Raw genomic sequence first — 22,294 nt, forward strand, 5'->3', positions numbered from 1 at the left:
CAAACCATTATCATCCCTCTGCACAAGAATATGTACTTACTAAGGTCCACCCGTGAGAGCTTGGTGTCCACGGCTCTTGGAAAGCGTGGCTCGTCTATTTCTGGGCGCCAGTCGGCGAAACCAGCAAATCGGCGAAAACAGTTTCTTACGTAAAGAAAGGACAAGATGGCATTTGCGATTCAAATTTTTCTACTCGGCGTCAAAGCACAACATCGAACTCATCATCTTCCATTGCTGCAATGGCAAAGGAACGAAGACAGGCTGCGAGAAAGGCCAAAATAATTGCCAATTTCTCCCCCAACTGCCATTGTCGTCCTTATCGTCCTTATCGTCCTTATCGTCGTCATCTTCACCAATACAGTTTTGTGCGGACCTTTTCCCGCGAGCTCGTAATCGGACCAGGAAAATGAAAACGGCCCACTCACGTACTCGGTGGCCTGGCGCGCACGGACTGCCGGCTGCATGCCCCCTACTGGCCCTAGCCCCTATTTAGGCCTACCCGTCCATTAGATGGGCAGAACTGCTCGGAAACACTAGGGTCTAGGGACCATCAGCGCAAGCCGTGAAACGGCAACTCGAAGGGGGAGCAGGCCAGGGTTGTAATCATGGACATTAGGAATTATGCTTTCATGGATGCTCGCATTATGCTCACAAAAAAAAGGCTACATTCCGAAATTCGGCGAAAGATTCCGGGCACGCCGGAGCCAGGTCGAAAATACCCAGTGATTTATCCAATAGAGAGTCATGAATACTACTTCAGTATACATGTAGTTCTTCTAAAGCGAAAGTAGTACTAGTAGTAGTACAGTCGTCCCTTTCTAATCCGGCACTTTATAATCCAGCGCCCTCGATAAACCAGCACAATTTTCAGTAGCCAAATGTCCCCTTCATACACATTGCAGCAGTAGATCAGATTTGTTAATCCAGCACCCTCCCTAATCCAGCAGATTTTCGTGGCACAAATGGTGCCGGATTATAGAGGGACCACTGTAGTAGAATTTATTATTTTTACTAGGGAACTCCCAACAGGCGTTGCCCTTTTACTGAGTTTGTCTTGTCATTGCTCGAGGATTCACCGTATTTACCGCATACATGTACAGTAAAACCTGTAACTAAAGACCACCGTGACTAGCGACCAGCCTGGTACTACAGTAAAACCTGTAACTAAAGACCACCGTGACTAGCGACCAGCCTGGTACTACAGGCCACTTTGCCAGGCACGGACGCGTCGACGGTCTCACAAGTCACATTCATTTACATGTATGGCTGTGCGGTGCAAACCTCTAACAAAGGACCACCTGCCACTAAAGACCGCTTTCTCTGGGCCCAGGGGTGGTCGTTAGTCACAGGCTTTACTGTCATGTACTGATGTACATGTATATTCACTGGTTTGAGGGAAAGACACAAACGGGAAAAGTCTGAAGAAAATATTGACCGTCACCACCAAGATTTGAACTAGGGACCTTCGACCTTCGTTTGAGGCCAGCGATGCTCTAACCACTGAGTGTAGCCGTCATCCCAGCAGAGCCCGTTCAACATTTCTTCAGACTTCGTACATGTATATCGGACACATGTCAACAAACAATGATCGGATCACTCGTACCGGTACTCGTAGTGTTTTGCTACTCTGAGTTGCATGCACTGTGTGCAACCATCAGGCAAACATTATTCAATGCAGACTGTCTTGCTGTGTGGACTGTAAAGCGTGAAATTTTCGCGGCGTTTTAGTTCGCGTTTTCAGAATCCGGACAGGTTTGCGAGGTTTTAATTTTGCGATTGCAGAATGGCATTCTTGCTAAACCTGTGGCATTCTTGCTAAACCTTTCATGGATCTCCTTTTCGCGCTGTCTAAATTTCGCGATTTCCACGCGGTCGTGAATTTCGCAGAAATTAGACCATCGCAACAATTTCACGGTTTACAGTATCAGACATGTCTGATGAATCTGTGAGTGATGATAGTCCGTATTTCAGGGTTACCCAGAGTCTAACGCCTATCGGGAGATCTCCTATCGATTTGTGAACGTATGTACTACTTGGGCTCCCTAAAGCAAAGACCACATCAAAATCGTTGTTTCTCTTCCAAACCTCCCTCTTATGGAACTGCCTCCCACCAAGACTAACTGCAGAACCATCCATTATTGTTTTCAAGAATGAGCTTCGCAAACTCACTTGCAAACATAGTGCTTTGCTCTCCGGTATGCCTACGCCATGTACATAACCCCCCCCCCCCGTGTGCTCCCCAACGCATTCACGCTGCACAACTTTTCACTACTTTCACTTTAGCTCATACGTGTACATGTACATCCTTCAAAGCGGTGAACCCCTTGATAGGCGACAAGCCTCTGGGTCATCCTAATAAAGATATTATTATTATTATTATTGGGGCAGCAGTCTGGCCGTGGAGAGCGCCCTCCAAGCTGCAGGAGATGGACTAACTAAGTTACCATGGTTACTTGGCACGACATTGCCCTGCTAGCTCCTGTCGAACAGGTTCAGGGAAGATGCGAGCTGTGTTTATTGAGCATAGACAATGGGAAAAGAGAAAGCGTGCAAAGAGTTAAAAAAAAAGACAAATGTATGTGGAAGCAATAGCTGCTGTACAAAAAATACACAGGGAAAAGAATGACACGACCTATGCCTATGGTGCGGAATGAGGAAGTCGCAAGAATTCACGAGTCCCTGACCTTGGTGCTAAAAGACTGGCATTCGATGTACGCCCAGCAGAGGAGCACAACCAGTATGACCATACCAGCGAACGTGTAGGGTCTATGCCTGTTGGAAAGGACACGCGCCACTAGGCACTACTGAGTCTGTCAGTCAACCTTGCGACTAACCAGTCTCGATCGGGCAAGAGAAGCGGTGCACGAGTTGTCGTTATTCGCGGGGTTGAACGCATGCAGTCAAATGGCTATTGTTTGCCTGTTTGGTGACTTTGGTCACAAAAAGAAGAATTAGGACCCATGCGAGCTTCGACATTGATTTGCCACGCTTTCGACATGCCCTCCGTGACTCCGTATCGAGGAAGAACTTGTTTGTTGTGAATTAGCCGTACCTCTACACGAGTGAGTTAGTCATGTTTCATGCTTTCGCGCGGAATGTTTCTTCGAGTTCGCAGCGAGGTTTTCCAGGCAGGTCGTACGGTGAGATTGTATACAGGAACTCCCCGGGCGACCGTCAGGATTGCTAATCATTTTGAAGGGCATTGTGTAGGTCTGATAGTGTCGGCATTCGCGAGCTGTTGCTGCTGTTATGCCCGAGGTGGGTATTCGCGACATCGACCGTATCCTTGTGTGGTGGAAGTCGGATGCATGGTTCGTACCACTGCCACTGGATACACACCCGCAAGAAAGCTAGCGTGTGGGCGAACGTGCTACGAACAACACCCGAACAACGAGCTTCTCGCTCTCAGCGCATACAATGCCTGATAAAATACACACCGCGCTTCGCTTGAGGGTTTGACCACGACAGGCCGATGCTCATATCGAACGCAATCCAGCTCTGCCTGACATCTAATCTATTTTCTCCTTTGCGGCTTTGGTTTCTCTCCGTTGCCGACGAACGATTTGATAGTCTAGTGGTCTGGATCGCCGAACGCTCTGCGGACGAGCCGTGTCCATTGGTGTCAAATCATGGACTTTGGTGAGGGCGATCCATCGGATCCCGATGGGGAAGTCCCCGGCGACTCCGAGCAGCCGCTGGTTGCCCATCTATCAGCCGACGGCCAAGCAGCAGCGAGGACTGTGCACTCAGTGATGGTGAATAGCTCGTACAGCGAGCAGTGTTTCTTGCCGCAACCCTGGACACCTGCGCCGGACACGCACCACGGCGGCGGCATCGACTCCGCGCTGCCAGCGCTCCCGCTGTCACCTGCAGCGCCTCTGCAGGGACAGGAGATTGCAGCCTCGCCAAGCAACTCGTCACAGCAGTGGGAAATTCTGGATGCCACCCGGTGCAGATGGGCACCCGTGGGCGACTTGGAGCCACTGTACGAACAGGACTTTGGCCTAGAAGATGCGACCGGCAGTCCCAACCAGGAGGATCTTGAAGAGGAAGGTGTCGACGAAGAAGACGACGACGATGATGAGGCCCTGGGCAAGGACGAGGGCTGCAGCGGCTCATCCGGCAGCGAGGCAACAGGGGAAGACCTCGGTGGGATGGAGCCGACGCCTGGTGAGCTGAGGCATATTGCGCACACTCGTGGTGTTGGTGGTGGTGGTGGTGGTGGTGGTGGCGGTGACAGCTATCTGGACTCGTCGGAGCGATGCGATGACTTACTGCTCTCCGACTGTATTGCTGACAGCGCGGACAACGCTGGACAAGCTCAACCAAGCAGCAGCGGCTACAGAACGAATGTGGACGCAATGCAGTCTTACACTACTACTAGCGCCATGGCACCGGAAAGCGGCGGAGGAGGTGGCTACAGCGACGTCATGTCCAGGCCACACTCCAGCGGGTTGCTGCCAGCTCGGCAGCAACACCATCAGCAGGAGGCTGACGGCGATGGTCAGATGACGCGCCAGGCGCCCAATTTCGGTAGGTTTCCGGGCCCAGGGGCGTCGTGGATAGGAGGACTTCCGTACGGCGGCAACAACACACACCTCATGAACTCTTACCCGGGCAACATGCACTCTAACACGCCGTCTGCACACCAGCAGGAACAGCAGCAGATGAAAGGCAACAACAACGGCAGCAACCACCAGCAGCAGCAGGACCAGTGGCCCGCCCAGTCTATACCTGCTGCCGCTGCTGCTGCTGCTACGACGGGGGTCCCGGGGGAGTGGGCCTACTGCAACCAGTTTCGAATGTGCATGCCTCCGCCGATGCACGGACCATCACCATACCTGCCACCCCCACCACCAGACATGGGTGGGAGCGGCCCCGGCTCGTTCTATCATTCCGGTGTCTCGGCCGCCGCCGCCGCCACCACCGGGTTCATGCAACAGCCGCCGCCGTACCTATCTCACACACCACCTTGCATGCCACCACCACCGCCGCCTCCGCTGCTCCCGCCGCCGCCACCGCCGTCGACATCGCCTGCCGTTCAACAGCCGCACCACCGCGGCCATCATCACCACCTCCCACCGCCACCGCCCCAACAGCAACAGCAACAGCAGGCAATGGGTCTACCACCGCCGCCCCTGCCACCACTGCCCGCACCGTATCAGGGCATGTACGCGGACAGTTACCATGGCAACGGCATGGCGCCAGACTTACCAATGCAGCCGACACAGCCACCGTATGTCACGGGGCAGGGCCAGGCAGGAGGAGCAGCTGGATACATGAGCAGAGACGGAGGCCATAGAAACAAACAGCACCTTATCAGCGCCAGTAGACCTGGCGACTATCCGGCAGGTGGAGGCCAGGATTTCCCAGGTGTTCCTCCACCGTCGCCCGGCAGCACTGGGAAGAGCTCGGGCAGCTCACCGGGCGCCCTGTACGCGGACAAGCCGAGCCGGAAGAGCAAGTCACAGTCACGCCACCGCTCCCTGTCCAGTCGCGAGCGCGTCACGTCGGGACAGTCCTGCAGAGAGAACCGGAGCCATCGCTACGGCAACGGCGCAAGTGGCGGAGGCGGCGCAAGGCCGGCCAATAGTCGGGGCGGTGCGGGGCGCAAGCACTATAACCCGCTCGCCGGGCGTACGCATCATGGCGCTAGTGGTGGCGGCAGTGGCAGTGGTGGAGAAAGATGGAGGCCAGCGCCGGCGTACCGCCCTGGCTGGGACTGGACGGCGGAGGACATGCGCCGGCCATCCCGATGGTACCCCTCCGGCGACGGCATTGCACCAGAGTATGCGTTTGCGCCGCCGGAGGAGTTTGAGTCACCGTGGTATTCAGCCTATCCACCCGCTGCAGACGTCTATCCACAACGATGGCAGGATGGCATGCAAGCCAGGCATAGGTCCGACAAGGTATGGGTTAATATTAAGGATGCCCCAAAGGTCCATCGAGGTTCTATAATACCAAGGGCTTATAAACGGTTAAATGCAAACAAGGAAAACGGTGGGGCACAAGTTGTGCGTTAGAGTCCACCAACTAAACCAGGTTTTGAACAGTCAGACGTGCACAAGGCAGCCGACCAGACTGACGAGGAGTACTGAAACCAGGGAGTCGTAAAATACCGGTATTTTACGACTCCCTGACTGAAACCCACCCGTTTTCCTTTTCACAGTGGCATTTTAATACTTTCCTTGCTTCGCCAGGATGCAGTGGATGGGATTGTCGGTCTTTGACCACTTGCTGGTGAGCTGATCTACTCACCTCCCACCGCGTTAGGAGCTGCATCTGCGCCTTGATCCTTGAACTTGAAGGGTGGTGGCGTTCCTACGGATGCGGAAAACCCGGCTTCCAGCCGAGTCTCACGCGAACTGTGATTTTTTGCTTCGCCACATCAGTACTAATAAAAGGCGAGGAGCAAAAACCGAACAAAGAAAGTTATAAGGAAGTCGTCTACCGGGAGCTCTGTGCTCGAACATATGTATTAAAGCGTGCAGAACTGGGATAAATATTAAAATTAATGATGAAAAGTATGCCAGAGATTATGGTTCTGGGAGCGAGGGAAACCAGTGCAGTAAAACCTATAATTATTTTAATACCGGACCTTATACGAAGAATATATTTTATTATATTATTTATATATACTCAATCTGCGGACAGCATGCTGTTTCATTCTTTGTGAACTCATCAGCGCAGCACAGAGGAAATGAGGCCGCTGAACCTGATAGCAATGAAAATAATTTTTTTAAATATTTATTAAAAAAATATTTATAATAATTATATATTATAATTATATACTCAATCTGCGGACAGCATGCTGTTTCGTTCTTTTTGAACTCATCAGCGCAGCACAGAGAAAATGAGGCCGAACCTGATAGCAATGGAAATAAAAATTTCCAATCAGGCCCGAACGTACCTTGCCAGAGTGCTCAAACTGACAAGTCAGTGAGCTCTGCATAACGCAAACAGCAAAGGCACTACCCCGCGCAAGAGTGCTCAACTGCTACAAGAGCAGGAGCGAAATACTCAATCTGCGGACAGCATGCTGTTTCGTTCTTTTTGAACTCATCAGCGCAGCACAGAGAAAATGAGGCCGAACCTGATAGCAATGGAAATAAAAATTTCCAATCAGGCCCGAACGTACCTTGCCAGAGTGCTCAAACTGACAAGTCAGTGAGCTCTGCATAACGCAAACAGCAAAGGCACTACCCCACGCAAGAGTGCTCAACTGCTACAAGAGCAGGAGCGAAATACTCAATCTGCGGACAGCATGCTGTTTCGTTCTTTTTGAACTCATCAGCGCAGCACAGAGAAAATGAGGCCGAACCTGATAGCAATGGAAATAAAAATTTCCAATCAGGCCCGAACGTACCTTGCCAGAGTGCTCAAACTGACAAGTCAGTGAGCTCTGCATAACGCAAACAGCAAAGGCACTACCCCACGCAAGAGTGCTCAACTGCTATAATATATTATATATTTTTTTTTATATGAAGAAACATGGATGTGGCAAATGGGATTTCGGCCTTTGGCCTCCGGTTGGTGGATCTGATCTATCCTTCCCCACTGTGTAGGAGCCGCATCTGACGCCATATTATGGGGTGTCGGTGTCCCACGGAAGCGGAAATGTGGTTCTTGACCAGCCCGGTACGCCGACCGTCCAATTTTTTTCTATACGAAGAGGGATCTAGTATTGAGCGGACACATTTTCATGCACCGCGTTGCTGTAGATCGAATTTGCATCCCTGGATCAAGCGGACTCCTGTCATATTAGGACAGTTTCCGCTGCACCGAGAGTATCCGCTTAAGGCAGGTTTTACTCCACTCCGTAGCATCTGTGCAGCGCTGTTGGTGCTTGGGTAGGAACCGCCTTGTACTGTCTACCTATCTTAATGTCGGGAATTTTTATTATTGTTTTCAATGTGCGGGGTGCTAGTGAGGGTGACAGTGTGTGTGTGTGTGTGTGTGTGTGTGTGTGTGTGTGTGTGTGTGTGTGTGTGTGCGTGTGTGCGCGTGCATGTGTGTGTGTGTGTGCACGTACGCGCGTGCGTATGTCCTTCTTCAAATGCAGTCTCTGCATTGGCCCATGGCTCTGCCTCCTTTCTCAATCTTCCCGGGCTGCATTCGTTTTCTCCGTCCGTCTATTCATCAGGATGATCTGTCTGCCTCTCTTTATGCTAGCCTTTCAGTCTGCACTTCTTGTTGCTGTTGCTGCAGAATCAAACGAGCAGCAAACCCAATTACATGAGAGCGAATGTGTATAGTACATGCATATAAACGTCAGTCAGGGTTAAAAGAGAATGCGAGGAGGTGAAGTTCAGAATTTAGGATTGGGAGACATCCCTATTCTCTCTATAATGTACGGAAATCCGTTCTGCTTCGTTTTCCTCTGTTCCCCTTGTGCTAGAATGGCGCCAGCAGTCACACAGCATGGCCAGGTTCACACGGACAGCCTGTACCGCCCCGTGGGCTCAACGAGCAGCAGCACTTTGCTCACAACGCCGAACAGCGCTACCACGGCACCGCGACAGGGCGACAGCAGCAGCAGCATCCTGCACCGCCGCTTGCCTACAACAATGTATGGTCGGTACCGCAAGAAGGAATGCGCGAGCGCCTTGGGGGCGAGTGCCAAAGCCCAATGGCGTCCTCACGCGACAACGATTTCTGTCAAAGTCCCATTCCGCGAAGGCGGGCAGACATCTCCGGTGGAGACTCCGCTAGTGATACAGACGCAGACAGCGGCGGGTTTGGAGAGAATGGAGAGGCGGTGCGCAGGAGACGCACCAACACGGATGGCCAATACCTGGACGGCGCGCAACGGCAACATCCGTACTTGCATCACGGCTCCAGTGCTTCTGGCACTGCTGCTGCTGCTGCTACTGCTGCTGCTCGCTATTCTAAACAGTCGTGTGACGTGGATGAAGCCGCCGCCGCCAGGAATGGTTCCGCTACGCCGCAGCTGCTGCTGCACCCGCTGAGCAAGCTGAACAAGTGGCTGTCCGGCGAGCGACTGACCGAACTGGGCCTGGCCGTCACGCCGGACTCGGAGGCTGACACGAAGCGCTACTTCGATCGCATGTACGACGAGCAGTTTGAGATTGCGCTGTTCAGCCGCCGCACCCGGCTGCTCGGCAAGTACAACGAGGACGAGTACGGGGCGATCGGGTTCTCTCCCGACCTGCTCCAGGGTGGGGTGTTTTCCCCCGACCTGTTGCTGAAAAGCGAGTTCCGCAGCCCGAAGCAGTACACGGAGGATCTGATTCCGGTGTCGGATCGCACGTGGGTCTGTTGCAATCGTGGCCGCATTGTCATCTCGGAGAATCAAGAGCAGTGGGTGATAGCGTGTGTCAAGATCCAGGAGAGGCGTGACGCAGCGCTGGCTTCCAGACTGCGCGAGGGCTCCGCTTTCTCAGCCAAAGTGGTGCGGCACATGCTTGCCAACAGTGCCACTACTACCCATCCGCAGGGTACTGAGAATGGTGACGTCATCGCCAACGGTAGCAACACCAACCTCTCTAATGACGTCATCAATGACGCCAGCAGCAACAAGAACACATTCTCCTCTCTACCAAACTCGCGAGCGGCCCAGGACCAGAGTCATGTCGTGGACGACTGCTTCAGTGCGGGGGCACCACCGGATGCGCGAGCAGCGCATGGAAACCATGGCGTCGACCACCGAGCGTGCGGCCCAGGCAACGACCTTCTCGGTCTCCCTCCGCCGCACTCCATTGCAGTGCCGCAGTACAGCAAGCGACTCAAGCAGGCCGTTGACATGGCAATGAACGTGAAGGACTATCGCTACTTCTGCTGCCCGGGGCCGTGCAAGACAGTTCTCGTGCCGGAGATAGCCACCGACCTGCAGCTGGCCCTGGACGAGTACACCTATCGCTATTGGCAACGGGGACCGGTGATAGAGTACGACACCGCGCCGCCGCGATATCATCAGACTCGCAGCCACGCTCCCAGACAGCACGGCCAGCATCGCGGCGGTAGCGGTGGCGCCCAGCACCACAACAACCACAACAACCACAACAACCACAGCGGTAGCGGCAGAGGGGGCGCCGGGCCAATGTCTCGCCGTTACGGGGCCCATCGACCGTCCAGCCGCCATCACCAACATCACCATCACCATCACAACCAGCAGCAGCAGCAGCAGCAGCAGCAGCAGCAGCCGCAAGACCACCATTACGGCGGAGGTAGCAGGCCCCAGTACAACCATCACCACCACCACCAGCAACAGCAGCAGCAGCAGCATCACCCCTACCCACGGGGCTATCGGCCCTATGGCAATGGCCCAGGTCGGAACCGCATGTAGCTGACACAGCCGACACGTGTGCGATGTGCGTCCTGCATATTGGGTGCTGTTGGCAGATGCAATGATGCATCTACCTTGCTCGCATACACCCGCGCACACATGCACCGTAACCTACACTTTGTACGCTCAGTCATGCGTGAGAAGTGCTCACAGCGCACACTTTCCACTGCCCTCTCGCCTGATCCAACAGCTCGTCACTTGAGTGCCACATGCTTGGCAATTTCTCCTTGCCCCTTTCTCTGCCCTGCGCACACACGCACGCGTCGCGTCCTAGGTTCCTGGTTTCCACAAGCAAGCATTCATGGTCACGTACACCCCCCCCCCCCGCGCCCACAGAAATTTAAGGCTCTAGGAATAATTCTGCAGCAGCACACAGTCCAACCGTACACTAATAGCCCTGATATCAAAGAGTATGATTTGCAGGGTTTTTTTTGACTTGCTTTAGGCTTAGACAAGCTCGACCATATTTTTCACAGTGCTCTCCGCTGTTCCCAGGCCACGATGAGTTCTGCTTCATACGTGTGTGTGTGTGTGTGTGTGTGTGTGTGTGTGTGTGTGTACGTGTGCGTGTACGTGTGTGTGTGTGTGCGTGCGTGTGTGTGCGCACTTGCGTGTGTGTGAATGTGTGTGTGAATGTATGTGTGTGTGCACGCGTGTGTGTGCGTGTGTGTGCGTGTGTGTGCGCACTTGCGTGTGTGTGAATGTGTGTGTGAATGTATGTATGTGTGTGTGTGCACGCGTGTGTGTGCGTGTGTGTGCGTTTGTGTGTGTGCGCACTTGTGATAAGCACTGTTGATTCGCTAGCTTTCCGTTATATCGGTGCCCTCATCCCCCCCCCCCCCCCCCCCCACCACCACACACACACCCGACCTACATACTTCCCAGAGTTTAGCAATACAAGTGCGCGAGCTCTTCTGCACGAGGGCATTGTGCTGCAGCAATGCCTTCAAACCTGTTGTCTTTTCTTAAAGTGTTAGAGCACCATACATGCTACGTGCATGCTTGCAATTGTGTACAGTACGCATACCGGCAGCCGTGCTGGTTTCTGAAACGAGCCCCACGGATGACCTTTCATGTTCATTCTCTCTCCGAGTTGATTTCCTTTTCTCTTTGCATAGTACTTTCACCTAACATCTTGCGGTGTTCGTGTTCAATCGAGTTCTGCGCTCCGCCGGTAAGAGCGCGTGCGAGAGATTCAAGCGAGCCTTTGTGTGGGTGCGTATATACGTACGTGCGTGTGCGTGCATGTGTCTGCGTGAGGGGGGGGGGGGGAGGACAAATGGTAAAGGTATCATCGGCTTGCAGCACGCACCTACCTTCCGGTATCGGTATATATCAGTAGGTATTTACGGGTTTTTTTTGGGGGGGGGGGGGCAGGGGGCCGGGGGGGGGGGGGGCAGGGGGATGTAGCCTCTTTTCCGGGAAAAAGAAACACAATGGATGAAAATGCAATACAAATGCAAACCCAGAAAGGAAAACGACAGAATATGGATAGGAGTTAATTAAGAGCAACTGAGTGTTACTGTCCCCCACTATCACTAGATACCTGTTACTCTTAACCAGGGAGTAGTACAATACCGGTATTGTACTACTCCCTGCTCTTAACTCGTATCTATTTAATTTGTTTATGTCTTTTTCTTTTCTGCATTTATTATTAGCTCCACATCCGAGTTTCAAATTGCAAAACCAGAAAAGGAAAAAAGTAACCCAAAAGAAAAACAGTGTGTGATTAGCACTATGCATGTGATGTAGGTCTGCATATCAGTTGTGAGGAGCTGTACACGAGGCCCTTTGCCTTTGCCTCATGCTACATCGAATCATGCACGTGTAGGCTTACCGGCATGCGTGGCCTGGGACCCGAGGGGAGTGGTCTCTAAGATCAGGTGGCCTTTCTACACAGGTCGGGTTGTACATGTACATGTATGCTGATGTGTGGTCTGGGACCTGAGGGGAGTGGTCTCTAAGAGCAGGTGGCCTTTCTTCACAGGTCGGGCTGTACATGTATGCTGATGTGTGGTCGGGGACCTGAGGGGAGTGGTCTCTAAGAGCAGGTGGTCTTTCTACACAGGTCGGGTTGTACATGTATGCTGATGTGTGGTCTGGAACCCGAGGGGAGTGGTCTCTAAGAGCAGGTGGCCTTTCTACACAGGTCGGGTTGTACATGTATGCTGATATGCATGATGTGTGGTCTGGGACCTGAGGGGAGTGGTCTCTAAGAGCAGGTGGTCTTTCTACACAGGTCGGGCTGTACATGTATGCTGATGTGTGGTCGGGGACCTGAGGGGAGTGGTCTCTAAGAGCAGGTGGTCTTTCTACACAGGTCGGGTTGTACATGTATGCTGATGTGTGGTCTGGAACCCGAGGGGAGTGGTCTCTAAGAGCAGGTGGCCTTTCTACACAGGTCGGATTGTACATGTATGCATGATGTGTGGTCTGGGACCTGAGGGGAGTGGTCTCTAAGAGAAGGTGGTCTTTCGACACAAGTCGGAATGTACAAGCACATGCATGCTGATGTGTGGTCTGGGACCATTGATGATTGGTTCTTAGGGTAGGTGGTCCTTCTAAACAGGTTGATACGTACATGTACATGTATATGCATACTGTTGCATGTATGGCCTGGGACCATCAATGAGTGGCCTCCAAGGGCAGGTGGCCCTTCTAAACAGGTCGGCATTTACATGTATGCGGCTCAGTTATCGTCCGTGACCTTAGATGGCCTGTCTGTCTCTGAAGACAGGTGTTCTTTCTGCACAAGTTGGAGGACACTCCCTCGCTTAGGCTTGGTTGGGCAGTCTTTCTGGTTAGCGTCGAAACTATCTGCCCGGGTGCGCCTGGAAACCTCGATGTGTGTATCGCCGTTAGAGCACACTGATGTTGATGCTTTGACTGTCGGTGTAAGAGATGCTCAGTTGTTGTTCGTTTGATTTCATTGAGATTGGTTCGGCCAGTAACTCGGAGTTCCGCTGACGTATACTGTAAAAGCAGAAATTTTCGGTGGTGTACTTGCAATAACGTTATTTTAGGTATTCTCCAAAATCGGCGGCTCGGTGGAGGGAAATTTCCGATAAACCTGCTTTCCAAGTAAGTATACTAACTAGTGCTACATGGATACTGAAATTTTCGGTGCGTTTTATTTTGGGTAAAAATTTCGGCACCGAAGTTACCGAAAATTTCTGCTTTTACGGTATGTACATGTATGCTCCAGTATGGTCCGAGACTCTGTCTGTGGTGGCCGGTGGGCTGTAGGTATGTATGCTCCAGTATGGTCCGAGACTCTGTTTGTGGTGGCCGGTGGGCTGTAGGTATGCATGCTCCAGTATGGTCCGAGACTCTGTCTGTGGTGGCCGGTGGGCTGTAGAGTAGCTCAGTTGGGAAGTTGGCGCTCGTGGAAGGTGCAGCTCCCTAAAGCTGTGGGAGGTGGGTGTAGATGAGACCCACTAGAGGGAGGAGCACTTTGGCACAATTAGTACCGGTAGTAGCAATGTTTTTGGCAGGAATAGTGGGATGGGTTAAGACCACGATTGAGAAACAGAGGGTACCAGGTTCAAGCTCTGCTTGGAAGCGGAAGGATGTTAGATACTGTGAAGGCAAAGCCACACGGCGCAAGTTTCGAAATGGAACAAGGCTACATTTCCGTTGCTACGCCGAGTTTCATGGCTATTTGGTCAATCATCAGACAGCAATGAAGCAGCGTTCCGTTGCAAACTTGCGCCGGCACCAACCTGTATATTAACACTCGCCAATCAAACACTCCACGGCACTGACCAGGCCACTTTTTTCAAATATAAACACACACTTTTAAATATACATGATATCTGTATTGAGCAATACAACAGGGCGAGAATCCTGCTAAGGGGGGGGGGGGGGGGGGAATGCCTCGACAATCCTACCGAGGCCGATATAGTGCAGGAGAAGTTGCCGGGATGAAGAGAAAAAAAGCATGGTGGGGGGGGGGGGGGGGCAACATTCATGACCAGAAGAATTGAAGTCATGTATGCATATGTACTGTGGAGACTAAGGCATTGCCTGCCAAAAGAAAATAGAGGCTAAGACGCAGCCGCTACTTGCCGGCTACGGAACAGTGAGTGTGTGGCTCGCTCTTAAGTCGCGATCCCGTACACACACAGATCGGCTACAACCCTTCGGTTGGAACGGACTTGAAAAGTCACGGCAGCCATAAAATATATACTGTATGGCCAAATTATTAATACCGGCTCGGATCAAAGAAAACACGGGAGAAAAAGAACAACACGAGAAAAGGACGGAGAAGCCAGAGAGACACTCATCAAACAGACTGCCACAGGAAGAGGAGAGGCAGGCCGAGGCTGAGATGAAACAATGAAGGGAATGCAGGAAAATACATAGATCGTCAGGGAATGCCCGCAGGTTAAATAGATGGGTGAAATTGCATTGCAAGACACATCCAAGTTGACTTTGGGCGGCGACTCCCGGAAAATACACGGTCAAATAGGCGGGAGAAATTGTATGACAAGACATACCCAAGGCCAATTTGGGTGGCGGCTCCCGGAAAATATACACCGACCTAGCCTGGTGATGATTGCATGCAGTATCACGGATATACAATGTAGCACGCGGAGATAGCGTGCATATATTTCTAGTAATCACACGGAATCTATATCGCCTTCTCCTCAGCGTGGTGCCAAGTATCACCATTACCCGAGGATACGACAACCGGCAACATTGCAAAGCGCTGCTGATGACAGTGGAGCTAACACATGCTGAACACTGGACGCGCAGCGTCTTGCCTGGCTCGGCGCCCATGATCGGGATGAGGTAGGCGCGCCATAAAAGCAGAGAGCGGCAGAGCGGGGACTCCGCTGATAGCACTGCTCGCTGCCTCACACGGCCTCGGCGCCCAAGGAGATGCCGCCGACAGCGTCGTATATGTCCTCCACCTCCGCCGGCAGAGATTTGTTTCTCGTTATCTTCGGAAGTGGCACGGGCCGTTCGCCGGGTATGGGGATCGTCACACGATTCGGTATGGAGTAGTCAATCGACGACTGGCTTTTCGTGTCGTCCGAAGGCTTAGGACTCTCCGTGCTTCTGCCAGAGTTCGTGTTGTCCTGCGGGAGCGCACGCAACGAGCCGTCCATCGCGGTCGGTATGGGGCTGTAGAACTCGTTGGGGCTCTGCGACCGCTGCTGCCCGGAGAGAGCAGTGGTGACGTCATTGAGCAGCACCGTGGTCTTCTGCCCCTGGCTGGGCGACGACGACCAGCGGCCATCGCTGTTAACATTGCTACGCATCGATCCACCTCCGGCCTTGCGGATCATCGATCCACCTCCGGCCTTACGGACTATTGATCCACCATCGGCCCTACGGATCATCGATCCGCTGCTGGCCTGGCTTCGGTTGTTGAGTGCGGAAGGCTGGCGCGACAGCAAATCGTTCACGCTCTCGTAATCGTCCTGAACGTTCGCCCGTTCTCCGTCAGGCCGAGAGTTTGAGCGATCAGGAGCGTCGGCGGTGCTGGCATTCTCCCCACCGGCTACGGCAGCGCTGAACACCGACACCCCATCGTAAATGTCCTCCTCTTGATCACGGCCTGCTGGGGGTAGCAGCACAGCATGTGCGTACAGAGTCACACACGTGCAAAGACATCAGTGCACACACACACACACACACACACACACACACACACACGCATGCGCACATACACACACACGCTCGCGCACACACAGACGCGTGCACACACACATACACACAAACGTGTGTGTATGCCAATACACACACACACACACACACGCACACGCACGCACGCACGCACGCACACACACACACACACACACACACACGCTAAATTCGACTTTTGCTGCATGAGTGTGTTAGAACAGACGAAGCTTACCGTCCATGCCCCCTAGATCGCCGTCCACTGTCGCTGCCACAATGGTCGGCAGTGGCTTCATGGCTGGGTCCTGTGCACTCTCCTCGCCCATCGTATCGTATAGGTTTTCTGTGAACAGAAGCACAGGGACGGATGTAAGTTCTCCCTGCATGTAACTTTGTTATCTTTCTTATCATTATTTTTTGTCTTAAGCCGGGTTTGTGTTCCTTGGAAAATTTGTTTAAAAAAAGTAGCAATGACAGCGGTGGCGACATCATAAGCAGCAGCAACGGCAGAAGCTGCAGGAGAGGTCCGCAAAAGCAGTAAAGGCAACAGCAGGAGCAGCAATTGCAGCGGAAGCAGCAGCAGCAGCAGAAGAAGTGACCCACAGAAGCAGCCGAGGCAACAGCAGCGGCCCTGGCAGAAGCTGGAGAAGAGGACGGCGGCGGCCGACAAGAAAGCCGCCAAAGAAGTGGCCTTGGCGACGTCGGAGGGCAATGCCATTTCCTATTCACAGTCATTTTATTGAATGGTGGCCGGCTGGCACAAGAACCTCAACTGCTCGTGTCCTTGTGCATGGTTATGCGCACAGGCTAATGGTGCGCAGCTTATGATTTTTTTTACTGCGTGGCTGTCTTCCACGGCCAAGCACAGCGTGCTAATGCGGTAGTTCGTTATTTTGTGTACGTCATGTGTACGTGGTGTCGGTGCATGCGTGTGTTGCTGTGGTGTGAAAAGCAGTCGTCGTCTCAGGTTTGTCATAACTCGAGTTACAACACGAACAGCACAGTGCTCACCTGCATTTGCTAGGTCATTCATGTTAACGGTCACTGCAAGAACAAGAAAGAAGCCAAGGAGAAACACTGTGATGTGTCACAGCACAAAGAACATCTCTGAGAGCAGTCTGTAAAAATGCCTGGGGTAGGGATAGGGGGGGGGGGAGGAGAGAGAGAGAGAGAGAGAGAGAGAGAGAGAGAGAGAGAGAGAGAGAGAGAGAGAGAGAGAGAGAGAGAGAGAGAGAGAGAGAGAGAGAGAGAGAGACTCAGAGAGAGAGAGAAAGAGAGAGAGAGAGAGAGAGAGAGAGAGAGAGAGAGAGAGAGAGAGAGAGAGAGAGAGAGAGAGAGAGAGAGAGAGAGAGAGAGACACACACACACACACACACACAGTTTAAATCAAGGAGTAGTAAAATACTGAGAGGAAGGTGATGCTCAAACTGGGCTGGAGCTGGCTACTGACTGGTGGCTGTTGAGATGCGTCGTTTTGTCTCCTTGTCCGCCGCACCCAGATCATCTTCAGCAGACGAGTACAGATGCAGAAACACACACAAACAAGCACACACACACACACACAAACAAACAAACACACACACGTAAACACACATATACACACAAACACACACATACACACACACACAAACACACACACACCACCCACACAGACACAGACACACACACACACACACACAGACACACACACAAACACACAGACACACACACACACCCCTCCCCCCACACACACACATAGACACACACAGACACACACAGACACACACACACACACACACACACACACACACACACACACACACACACACACACACACACACACACACACACACGCACACACACAGGGATGCAGATCAAAACGAGCACTGGGTTCACGGCAAAAGAGTTTAGCTGCACACTGGCTAGTACTGCACGAGGTGGCCTCTAGATTATTCATTATAACTTATAAACATACGCCCGAATTATGCACCCAGTGTGCTGACAGTGCTCAACATGGCGCATACTGTAAATATACAAATTTTCGGCAGCTATTTAATTTCGGCTATATTCGGCACCGACCCAAAACGCCTAAATTAAAAACGCCGATGACATTTTTCATAGCATCTGTCGCACTATACCATGCCCTCTACCCCACGCCGAAAATTAATCGCCTCCGAAATGTCAAAAATCGTGAAGTGCCGAAATTTTGCAGCGCCGAAATTTTGTATTTACAGTATAAGGAAAGAGTTTTCATGGCATCTTAGTTTTGTTATTCCTGTAGAACGGCTAACTTTAGCAGGTAAAATTTTAGCGTTTTCTGAATCTGGACCAATTCACGATGAAATATTCAACGATCCGAGTTTCAGACTTTAAAAAGAAGGATGACTTGTACTGTACATGCAAATTTTCGATTGATGCGGCAGAACTTTGGCAAAAACATTCCTTTTGCTAAAGTCGGTAAAATATCACCGTCGCTAAAATTAGCGGTTTTTACAGTATTTTGGTTGCTTTTGTATTGGTTTGGTTGCTGTGTCTGTTCTGTGCTCTGCGCGCTCAGTGTTCGTGAACGTGAATGTGGACGTCATTGTCACGTGTTTGATTTGGTCTGTGCTTTGTATTGCGCGTGCGAATATTTATTCTGCCAAGATGTTTGCTTTTTGGCTGTTCGGTTCAGTTCTCAGGTTTGCCTCGTCGTGTCCGGTCATGTTCGTCCGTCTCTCTGTCTTGTCTCAGCAGACACTACAGTATTTTTTAGTTTTCTTGTAGGTTGCATTTTTTTATACTCTTTTTTTGTACGCGTAATTTCAACAATTTTTAGTCTATCCATGTTGTGTGCGACGAGTCCGAGGGATGGGGAGGCTGGAGCCCTGAGGGATGGGGAGGCTGGAGCCCTGAGGGCAGGGGAGGCTGGAGCCCTGAGGGATGGGGAGGCTGGAGCCCTGAGGGATGGGGAGGCTGGAGCCCTGACGGCCTGGAAACAAGCTTCGGGTACACAACAGCTAGGGACCGGCGGATTCTGCTCGAAAAGGTGGCAGATTCTGCTCGAAAAGCAGTGAAATTGGCAGAACCATACAAACCTTATGGCGGGCAATTCCTCTAATTCTGCTCCATGTCTTTATCCACATACCAAACATGCATGATGAAACTTACCAGAAAAAGTACCGAATTCTGCCAATTTTTTCTGCCGGCAGAATCCGCCGGACCCTAACAACAGTTACCTTTAACCAATCATCCTGAATCGTGGCCAGCTGCCGCTGATGTTTCGAAATTCGATTTGATTATTACTTATTTATGCACACTCTCATAATATGGTGGTCGGTCAAGCCGAGCTAAGGGCTCGCCGACGCAATCCGGGCGAGTCTAGTCCAGAGCTGGGCGACACAAGTTTTAAATTTTAGCTGCATGAACTTATCCGGGGGGCTCCAGTCTCAAGATCCTTTTCGGGCCGTAGCCACTCTTGACACTTTAGATTCTGCTTTGGTTTTTTAAACTGGGGCGGCAGATATTTGAACCTGTATCAATAGGCGAGGCAGTTTGTAGGGCAGTTGTCCTGGAATCTAGGGTGAACGCACCAATGGATGTTAGCTGTGAACAACGCAGATCAGTCTTTGATATGGCTAATCTTTTAAAGTGAGACCGGTATTCTCTCGTCAGCTACCCTAAGACCACAGTCATATTTTAATTTTTGACGTCAATTATGTGTCATGCTAAAGGGGAAGTTCACCCTAAATAAAACATCGCACTTGTAGTGAAAAATGGACTGATTATGATGGTGAAGGTCCCAGGTTGATCGGAGCAGCCGTTTCCGACTTATACCTCTTTGAAGTTTGCACTAAATTTGGTGACATCATGATGGCATCATTAACTTGCCCTGACCAGGGCGGATTCATGATGTCAGAGAGATGGACTTTGTACGGGAGTAGGTGAGGAAGTTTGAGTATTTTGGTTCTCCATTGTTCCAAAGAAGGCGGATATTATTCAAACTTCGGTAGGGGACATATGGCACCCTACCGGTATCCCGACTGGGAAACAATTCTAGTATCAAATTCGTTGTTGCAGAGAAACACAAGAAAGAAATTGTTTTTCTCCATCTACTCCCATACAATGTCTATCTCTCTGACGTCGTAAATCCGGCCTAATCTGGGCAAGTTTGAATTCTTCATTCTCACGATGGCACCATCGCCAATAAGACAGTTAGTGACGTCATCGTGATGTCACCAAATTTAGTGCAAACTTCAAGCTGGTATAACTCGGGAACAGCTGCTCCAATCAACCTGGGACCTTACCATTGGAATCAGTGCATTTTCGCCACAGATTGTGAAGTTTCCGGTTTAGGGTGAACTTCCCCTCTAGAATGATCTCCAGATTTTTGTTGATCGGCGTGGTGAAATTCTAACGAATTCTGCCCGTCAAAACTTCAGTGATGAGTGATGTTGAGTCATATGAGCTCGCTACTGACGTCATACTGAACCGCACGGAGTAAGAACGCTTACCCATCACGGCATCGTTAAGTAGAGTGCCGGAGGCGAACGGCAAGCTGCGTGGTTTCTGAATGTCTGCCTTGGCACTGAGCTGGCGCCTGTACAAAAAAAATTGGACACAAAGCAAGGACAGCAGGCCAATAGGGTTTGGAAACTTGCACAGTCAAAAGTCAATAAATAACGACTTCTGAGTCAATTTGGATCCCATCTGACCATATCAGAGTTGTGAAGCTGATTAGTTTGCCCCATCACGTCAGAAGTCAAAAAAAATGACTTCTGGGTCAATTTAGACAATCGTTACCTTTCGTACACGTAAACCAGTCAATTTTGGGAAATCGTTATAATATGCGCCTCGTTAGAATAATGGCTTTTATCACATGGCATGTGATTGTTGCCCGTACTCCAGCGAATCAGCACCTTTCGCGCTGCGGGCAATAATATGCGATATTGACCGCAAAAAATAGTTTATTTGCCCGCAAAAAAATAGTTTATTTTCAGTGATCACGTGACTCGACTTCGACGTGACTGTGTAGACTGCACTGTACGGCTCTACGAGTCGCAGTGCAGTATCGAGACGAAGATGAAATTCTTTTTGGAGATGAAATGGACATGGCCTCCGACTTCTGCCGTGTGGTGCTTGCAGGGATCATTTGTTCAGTCATGTTGGCAGCCTGACCGTCGGTAAGCTTGTGGATAAGATTCAGTTCTGCTCGATGTGGTACTGTGATCACAAACAATTATTTGAAATAACACCAATTCAACTCAGCATCGTGCGTATTCAGATCCTCGCAGTCACTGCCTTTGCGTGGTCTTCCTGTGCCACGCAAAACTCTTACCAGGCTCATCTGTCCTCTGCCTTCACCTTTGCTTGAACAACAAACACAACAATTCAGGAATGTTTTGCAATCAATCGGAAAAATACAGCTATGTGGAGCTGAAAAAAAGAAGAAAAATTGTGCTCAGAATTACACACCAGGGAGTTGTCAAATACTTGCAGTACTGTATTTGGCGACTTCTTGATACACATGTAAACATGAAGAAACTCTTTGTAGTAGCATTCTTAATTTTTCAACTGAAATATTAATTATGATTCTGCTGTGTTCTATTGTGGTTGCCATGTCTATTGCTATGACGATGCCGTGCCGGCTCGTTTCTTCTGGCTCCGTCTTTCAGTACTGCGTGCTCTCTGATGGCCTGTAGGAGACATTTTGTTTAGTGTGCAGAATTTATATCTTCATTTTTCCTGTTTTGATAATGATAGCACATCAATATACATTGTGGTCATAATGTGTTGGCATTTGGGCTAATTTCAACAGCAGCCCAATGGTATGCTCTGTGGGCCATGTGATAAATTTGTTACCGCATGGTTGCTGCGGGCCTTATGGCATAGTATTGCCCCTCGAGGTTAGCCCTCGGGCTAACCTGTCGGGGCAATAATATGCCATATTAAAGGCCTTCGCAACTAGGGTTGCCCCGATTCTGTGCTTTTTTTGTGGAAAAATTGAAATGCAATATGCGGCCAAATCTTATCAAAATGTATATCGTCTTTTTTGAGGCTGCGTTCGTTTTTAGCTACCTGGTAGAGTGGAGTAGAGTCACTCTACCGATAGAGGTAGATGGTAGAGGCAAGTGTACGAACGCTGTTCTACCAGATCTAGTAGTTTACACGATGTGTACGTGAAATGTTTCTTTTTTTTGGAGTTGTGTACAAATCCTTGATCTTGCTGGAAATCCCGTAGCTCTACCAACTTCTACCGGATTCTACCAACTTTTTCCCGGTAGAGCCGGTAGAGGAAAGTAGAATCTACCCTTTTGAGTAGAATTTTTTTTCAAAAAACGAACACCTCTACCGTAAGAAGTAGTTTCTACCCAAACCTGTAGATCAAAAACGAACGCC

At 50.9% G+C, this 22,294-nt stretch overlaps 3 protein-coding genes across 4 annotated transcripts in view; 1 reads left to right on the forward strand and 2 right to left on the reverse strand.

The window, feature by feature from the left end:
• LOC135828460 (uncharacterized) overlaps positions 1 to 294 on the reverse strand; it is a 41,012-nt gene extending 40,718 nt beyond the window's left edge. Inside the window, exon 1 of the mRNA XM_065340912.1 lies at positions 41 to 294. The gene's annotated coding sequence lies outside the window, so the exon portion shown is untranslated. The remainder of the gene's footprint in view (positions 1 to 40) is intronic.
• A 3,335-nt stretch (positions 295 to 3,629) lies between these two features.
• LOC135827992 (uncharacterized) lies at positions 3,630 to 10,632 on the forward strand. Its single transcript, XM_065340429.1, has 2 exons — positions 3,630 to 5,909; positions 8,399 to 10,632. Exons 1-2 carry the CDS (start codon positions 3,630 to 3,632, stop codon positions 10,304 to 10,306), a joined length of 4,188 nt encoding a protein of 1,395 aa, XP_065196501.1. The 3' UTR covers positions 10,307 to 10,632.
• A 3,511-nt stretch (positions 10,633 to 14,143) lies between these two features.
• The window catches only part of LOC135828432 (mucin-17-like), a 28,923-nt gene continuing 20,772 nt past the window's right edge, over positions 14,144 to 22,294 (reverse strand). The window contains exons 8-12 of one of the 2 annotated variants that reach the window (XM_065340882.1): positions 20,410 to 20,495; positions 17,388 to 17,441; positions 16,949 to 16,981; positions 16,173 to 16,280; positions 14,144 to 15,875 (exon numbers count right to left, since the gene is read on the reverse strand). In XM_065340882.1, the coding sequence (XP_065196954.1) occupies positions 15,166 to 15,875; positions 16,173 to 16,280; positions 16,949 to 16,981; positions 17,388 to 17,441; positions 20,410 to 20,495 (991 nt within the window). In that variant the 3' untranslated portion in view covers positions 14,144 to 15,165. The remainder of the gene's footprint in view (positions 15,876 to 16,172; positions 16,281 to 16,948; positions 16,982 to 17,387; positions 17,442 to 20,409; positions 20,496 to 22,294) is intronic. The other variant, XM_065340883.1, reaches the window with a different exon arrangement.

Source organism: Sycon ciliatum, chromosome 12, assembly GCF_964019385.1.
Source record: "Sycon ciliatum chromosome 12, ocSycCili1.1, whole genome shotgun sequence".
In the NCBI taxonomy this organism is placed as follows: domain Eukaryota; kingdom Metazoa; phylum Porifera; class Calcarea; order Leucosolenida; family Sycettidae; genus Sycon; species Sycon ciliatum.

Coding starts and splice junctions, on each gene's coding strand:
- LOC135827992 (XM_065340429.1), top strand. CDS start 3,630: ATGGACTTTGGTGAGGGCGATCCATCGGATCCCGATGGGGAAGTCCCC. Junction 5,910..8,398: donor CCAGGCATAGGTCCGACAAG/GTATGGGTTAAT, acceptor CCCTTGTGCTAG/AATGGCGCCAGCAGTCACAC.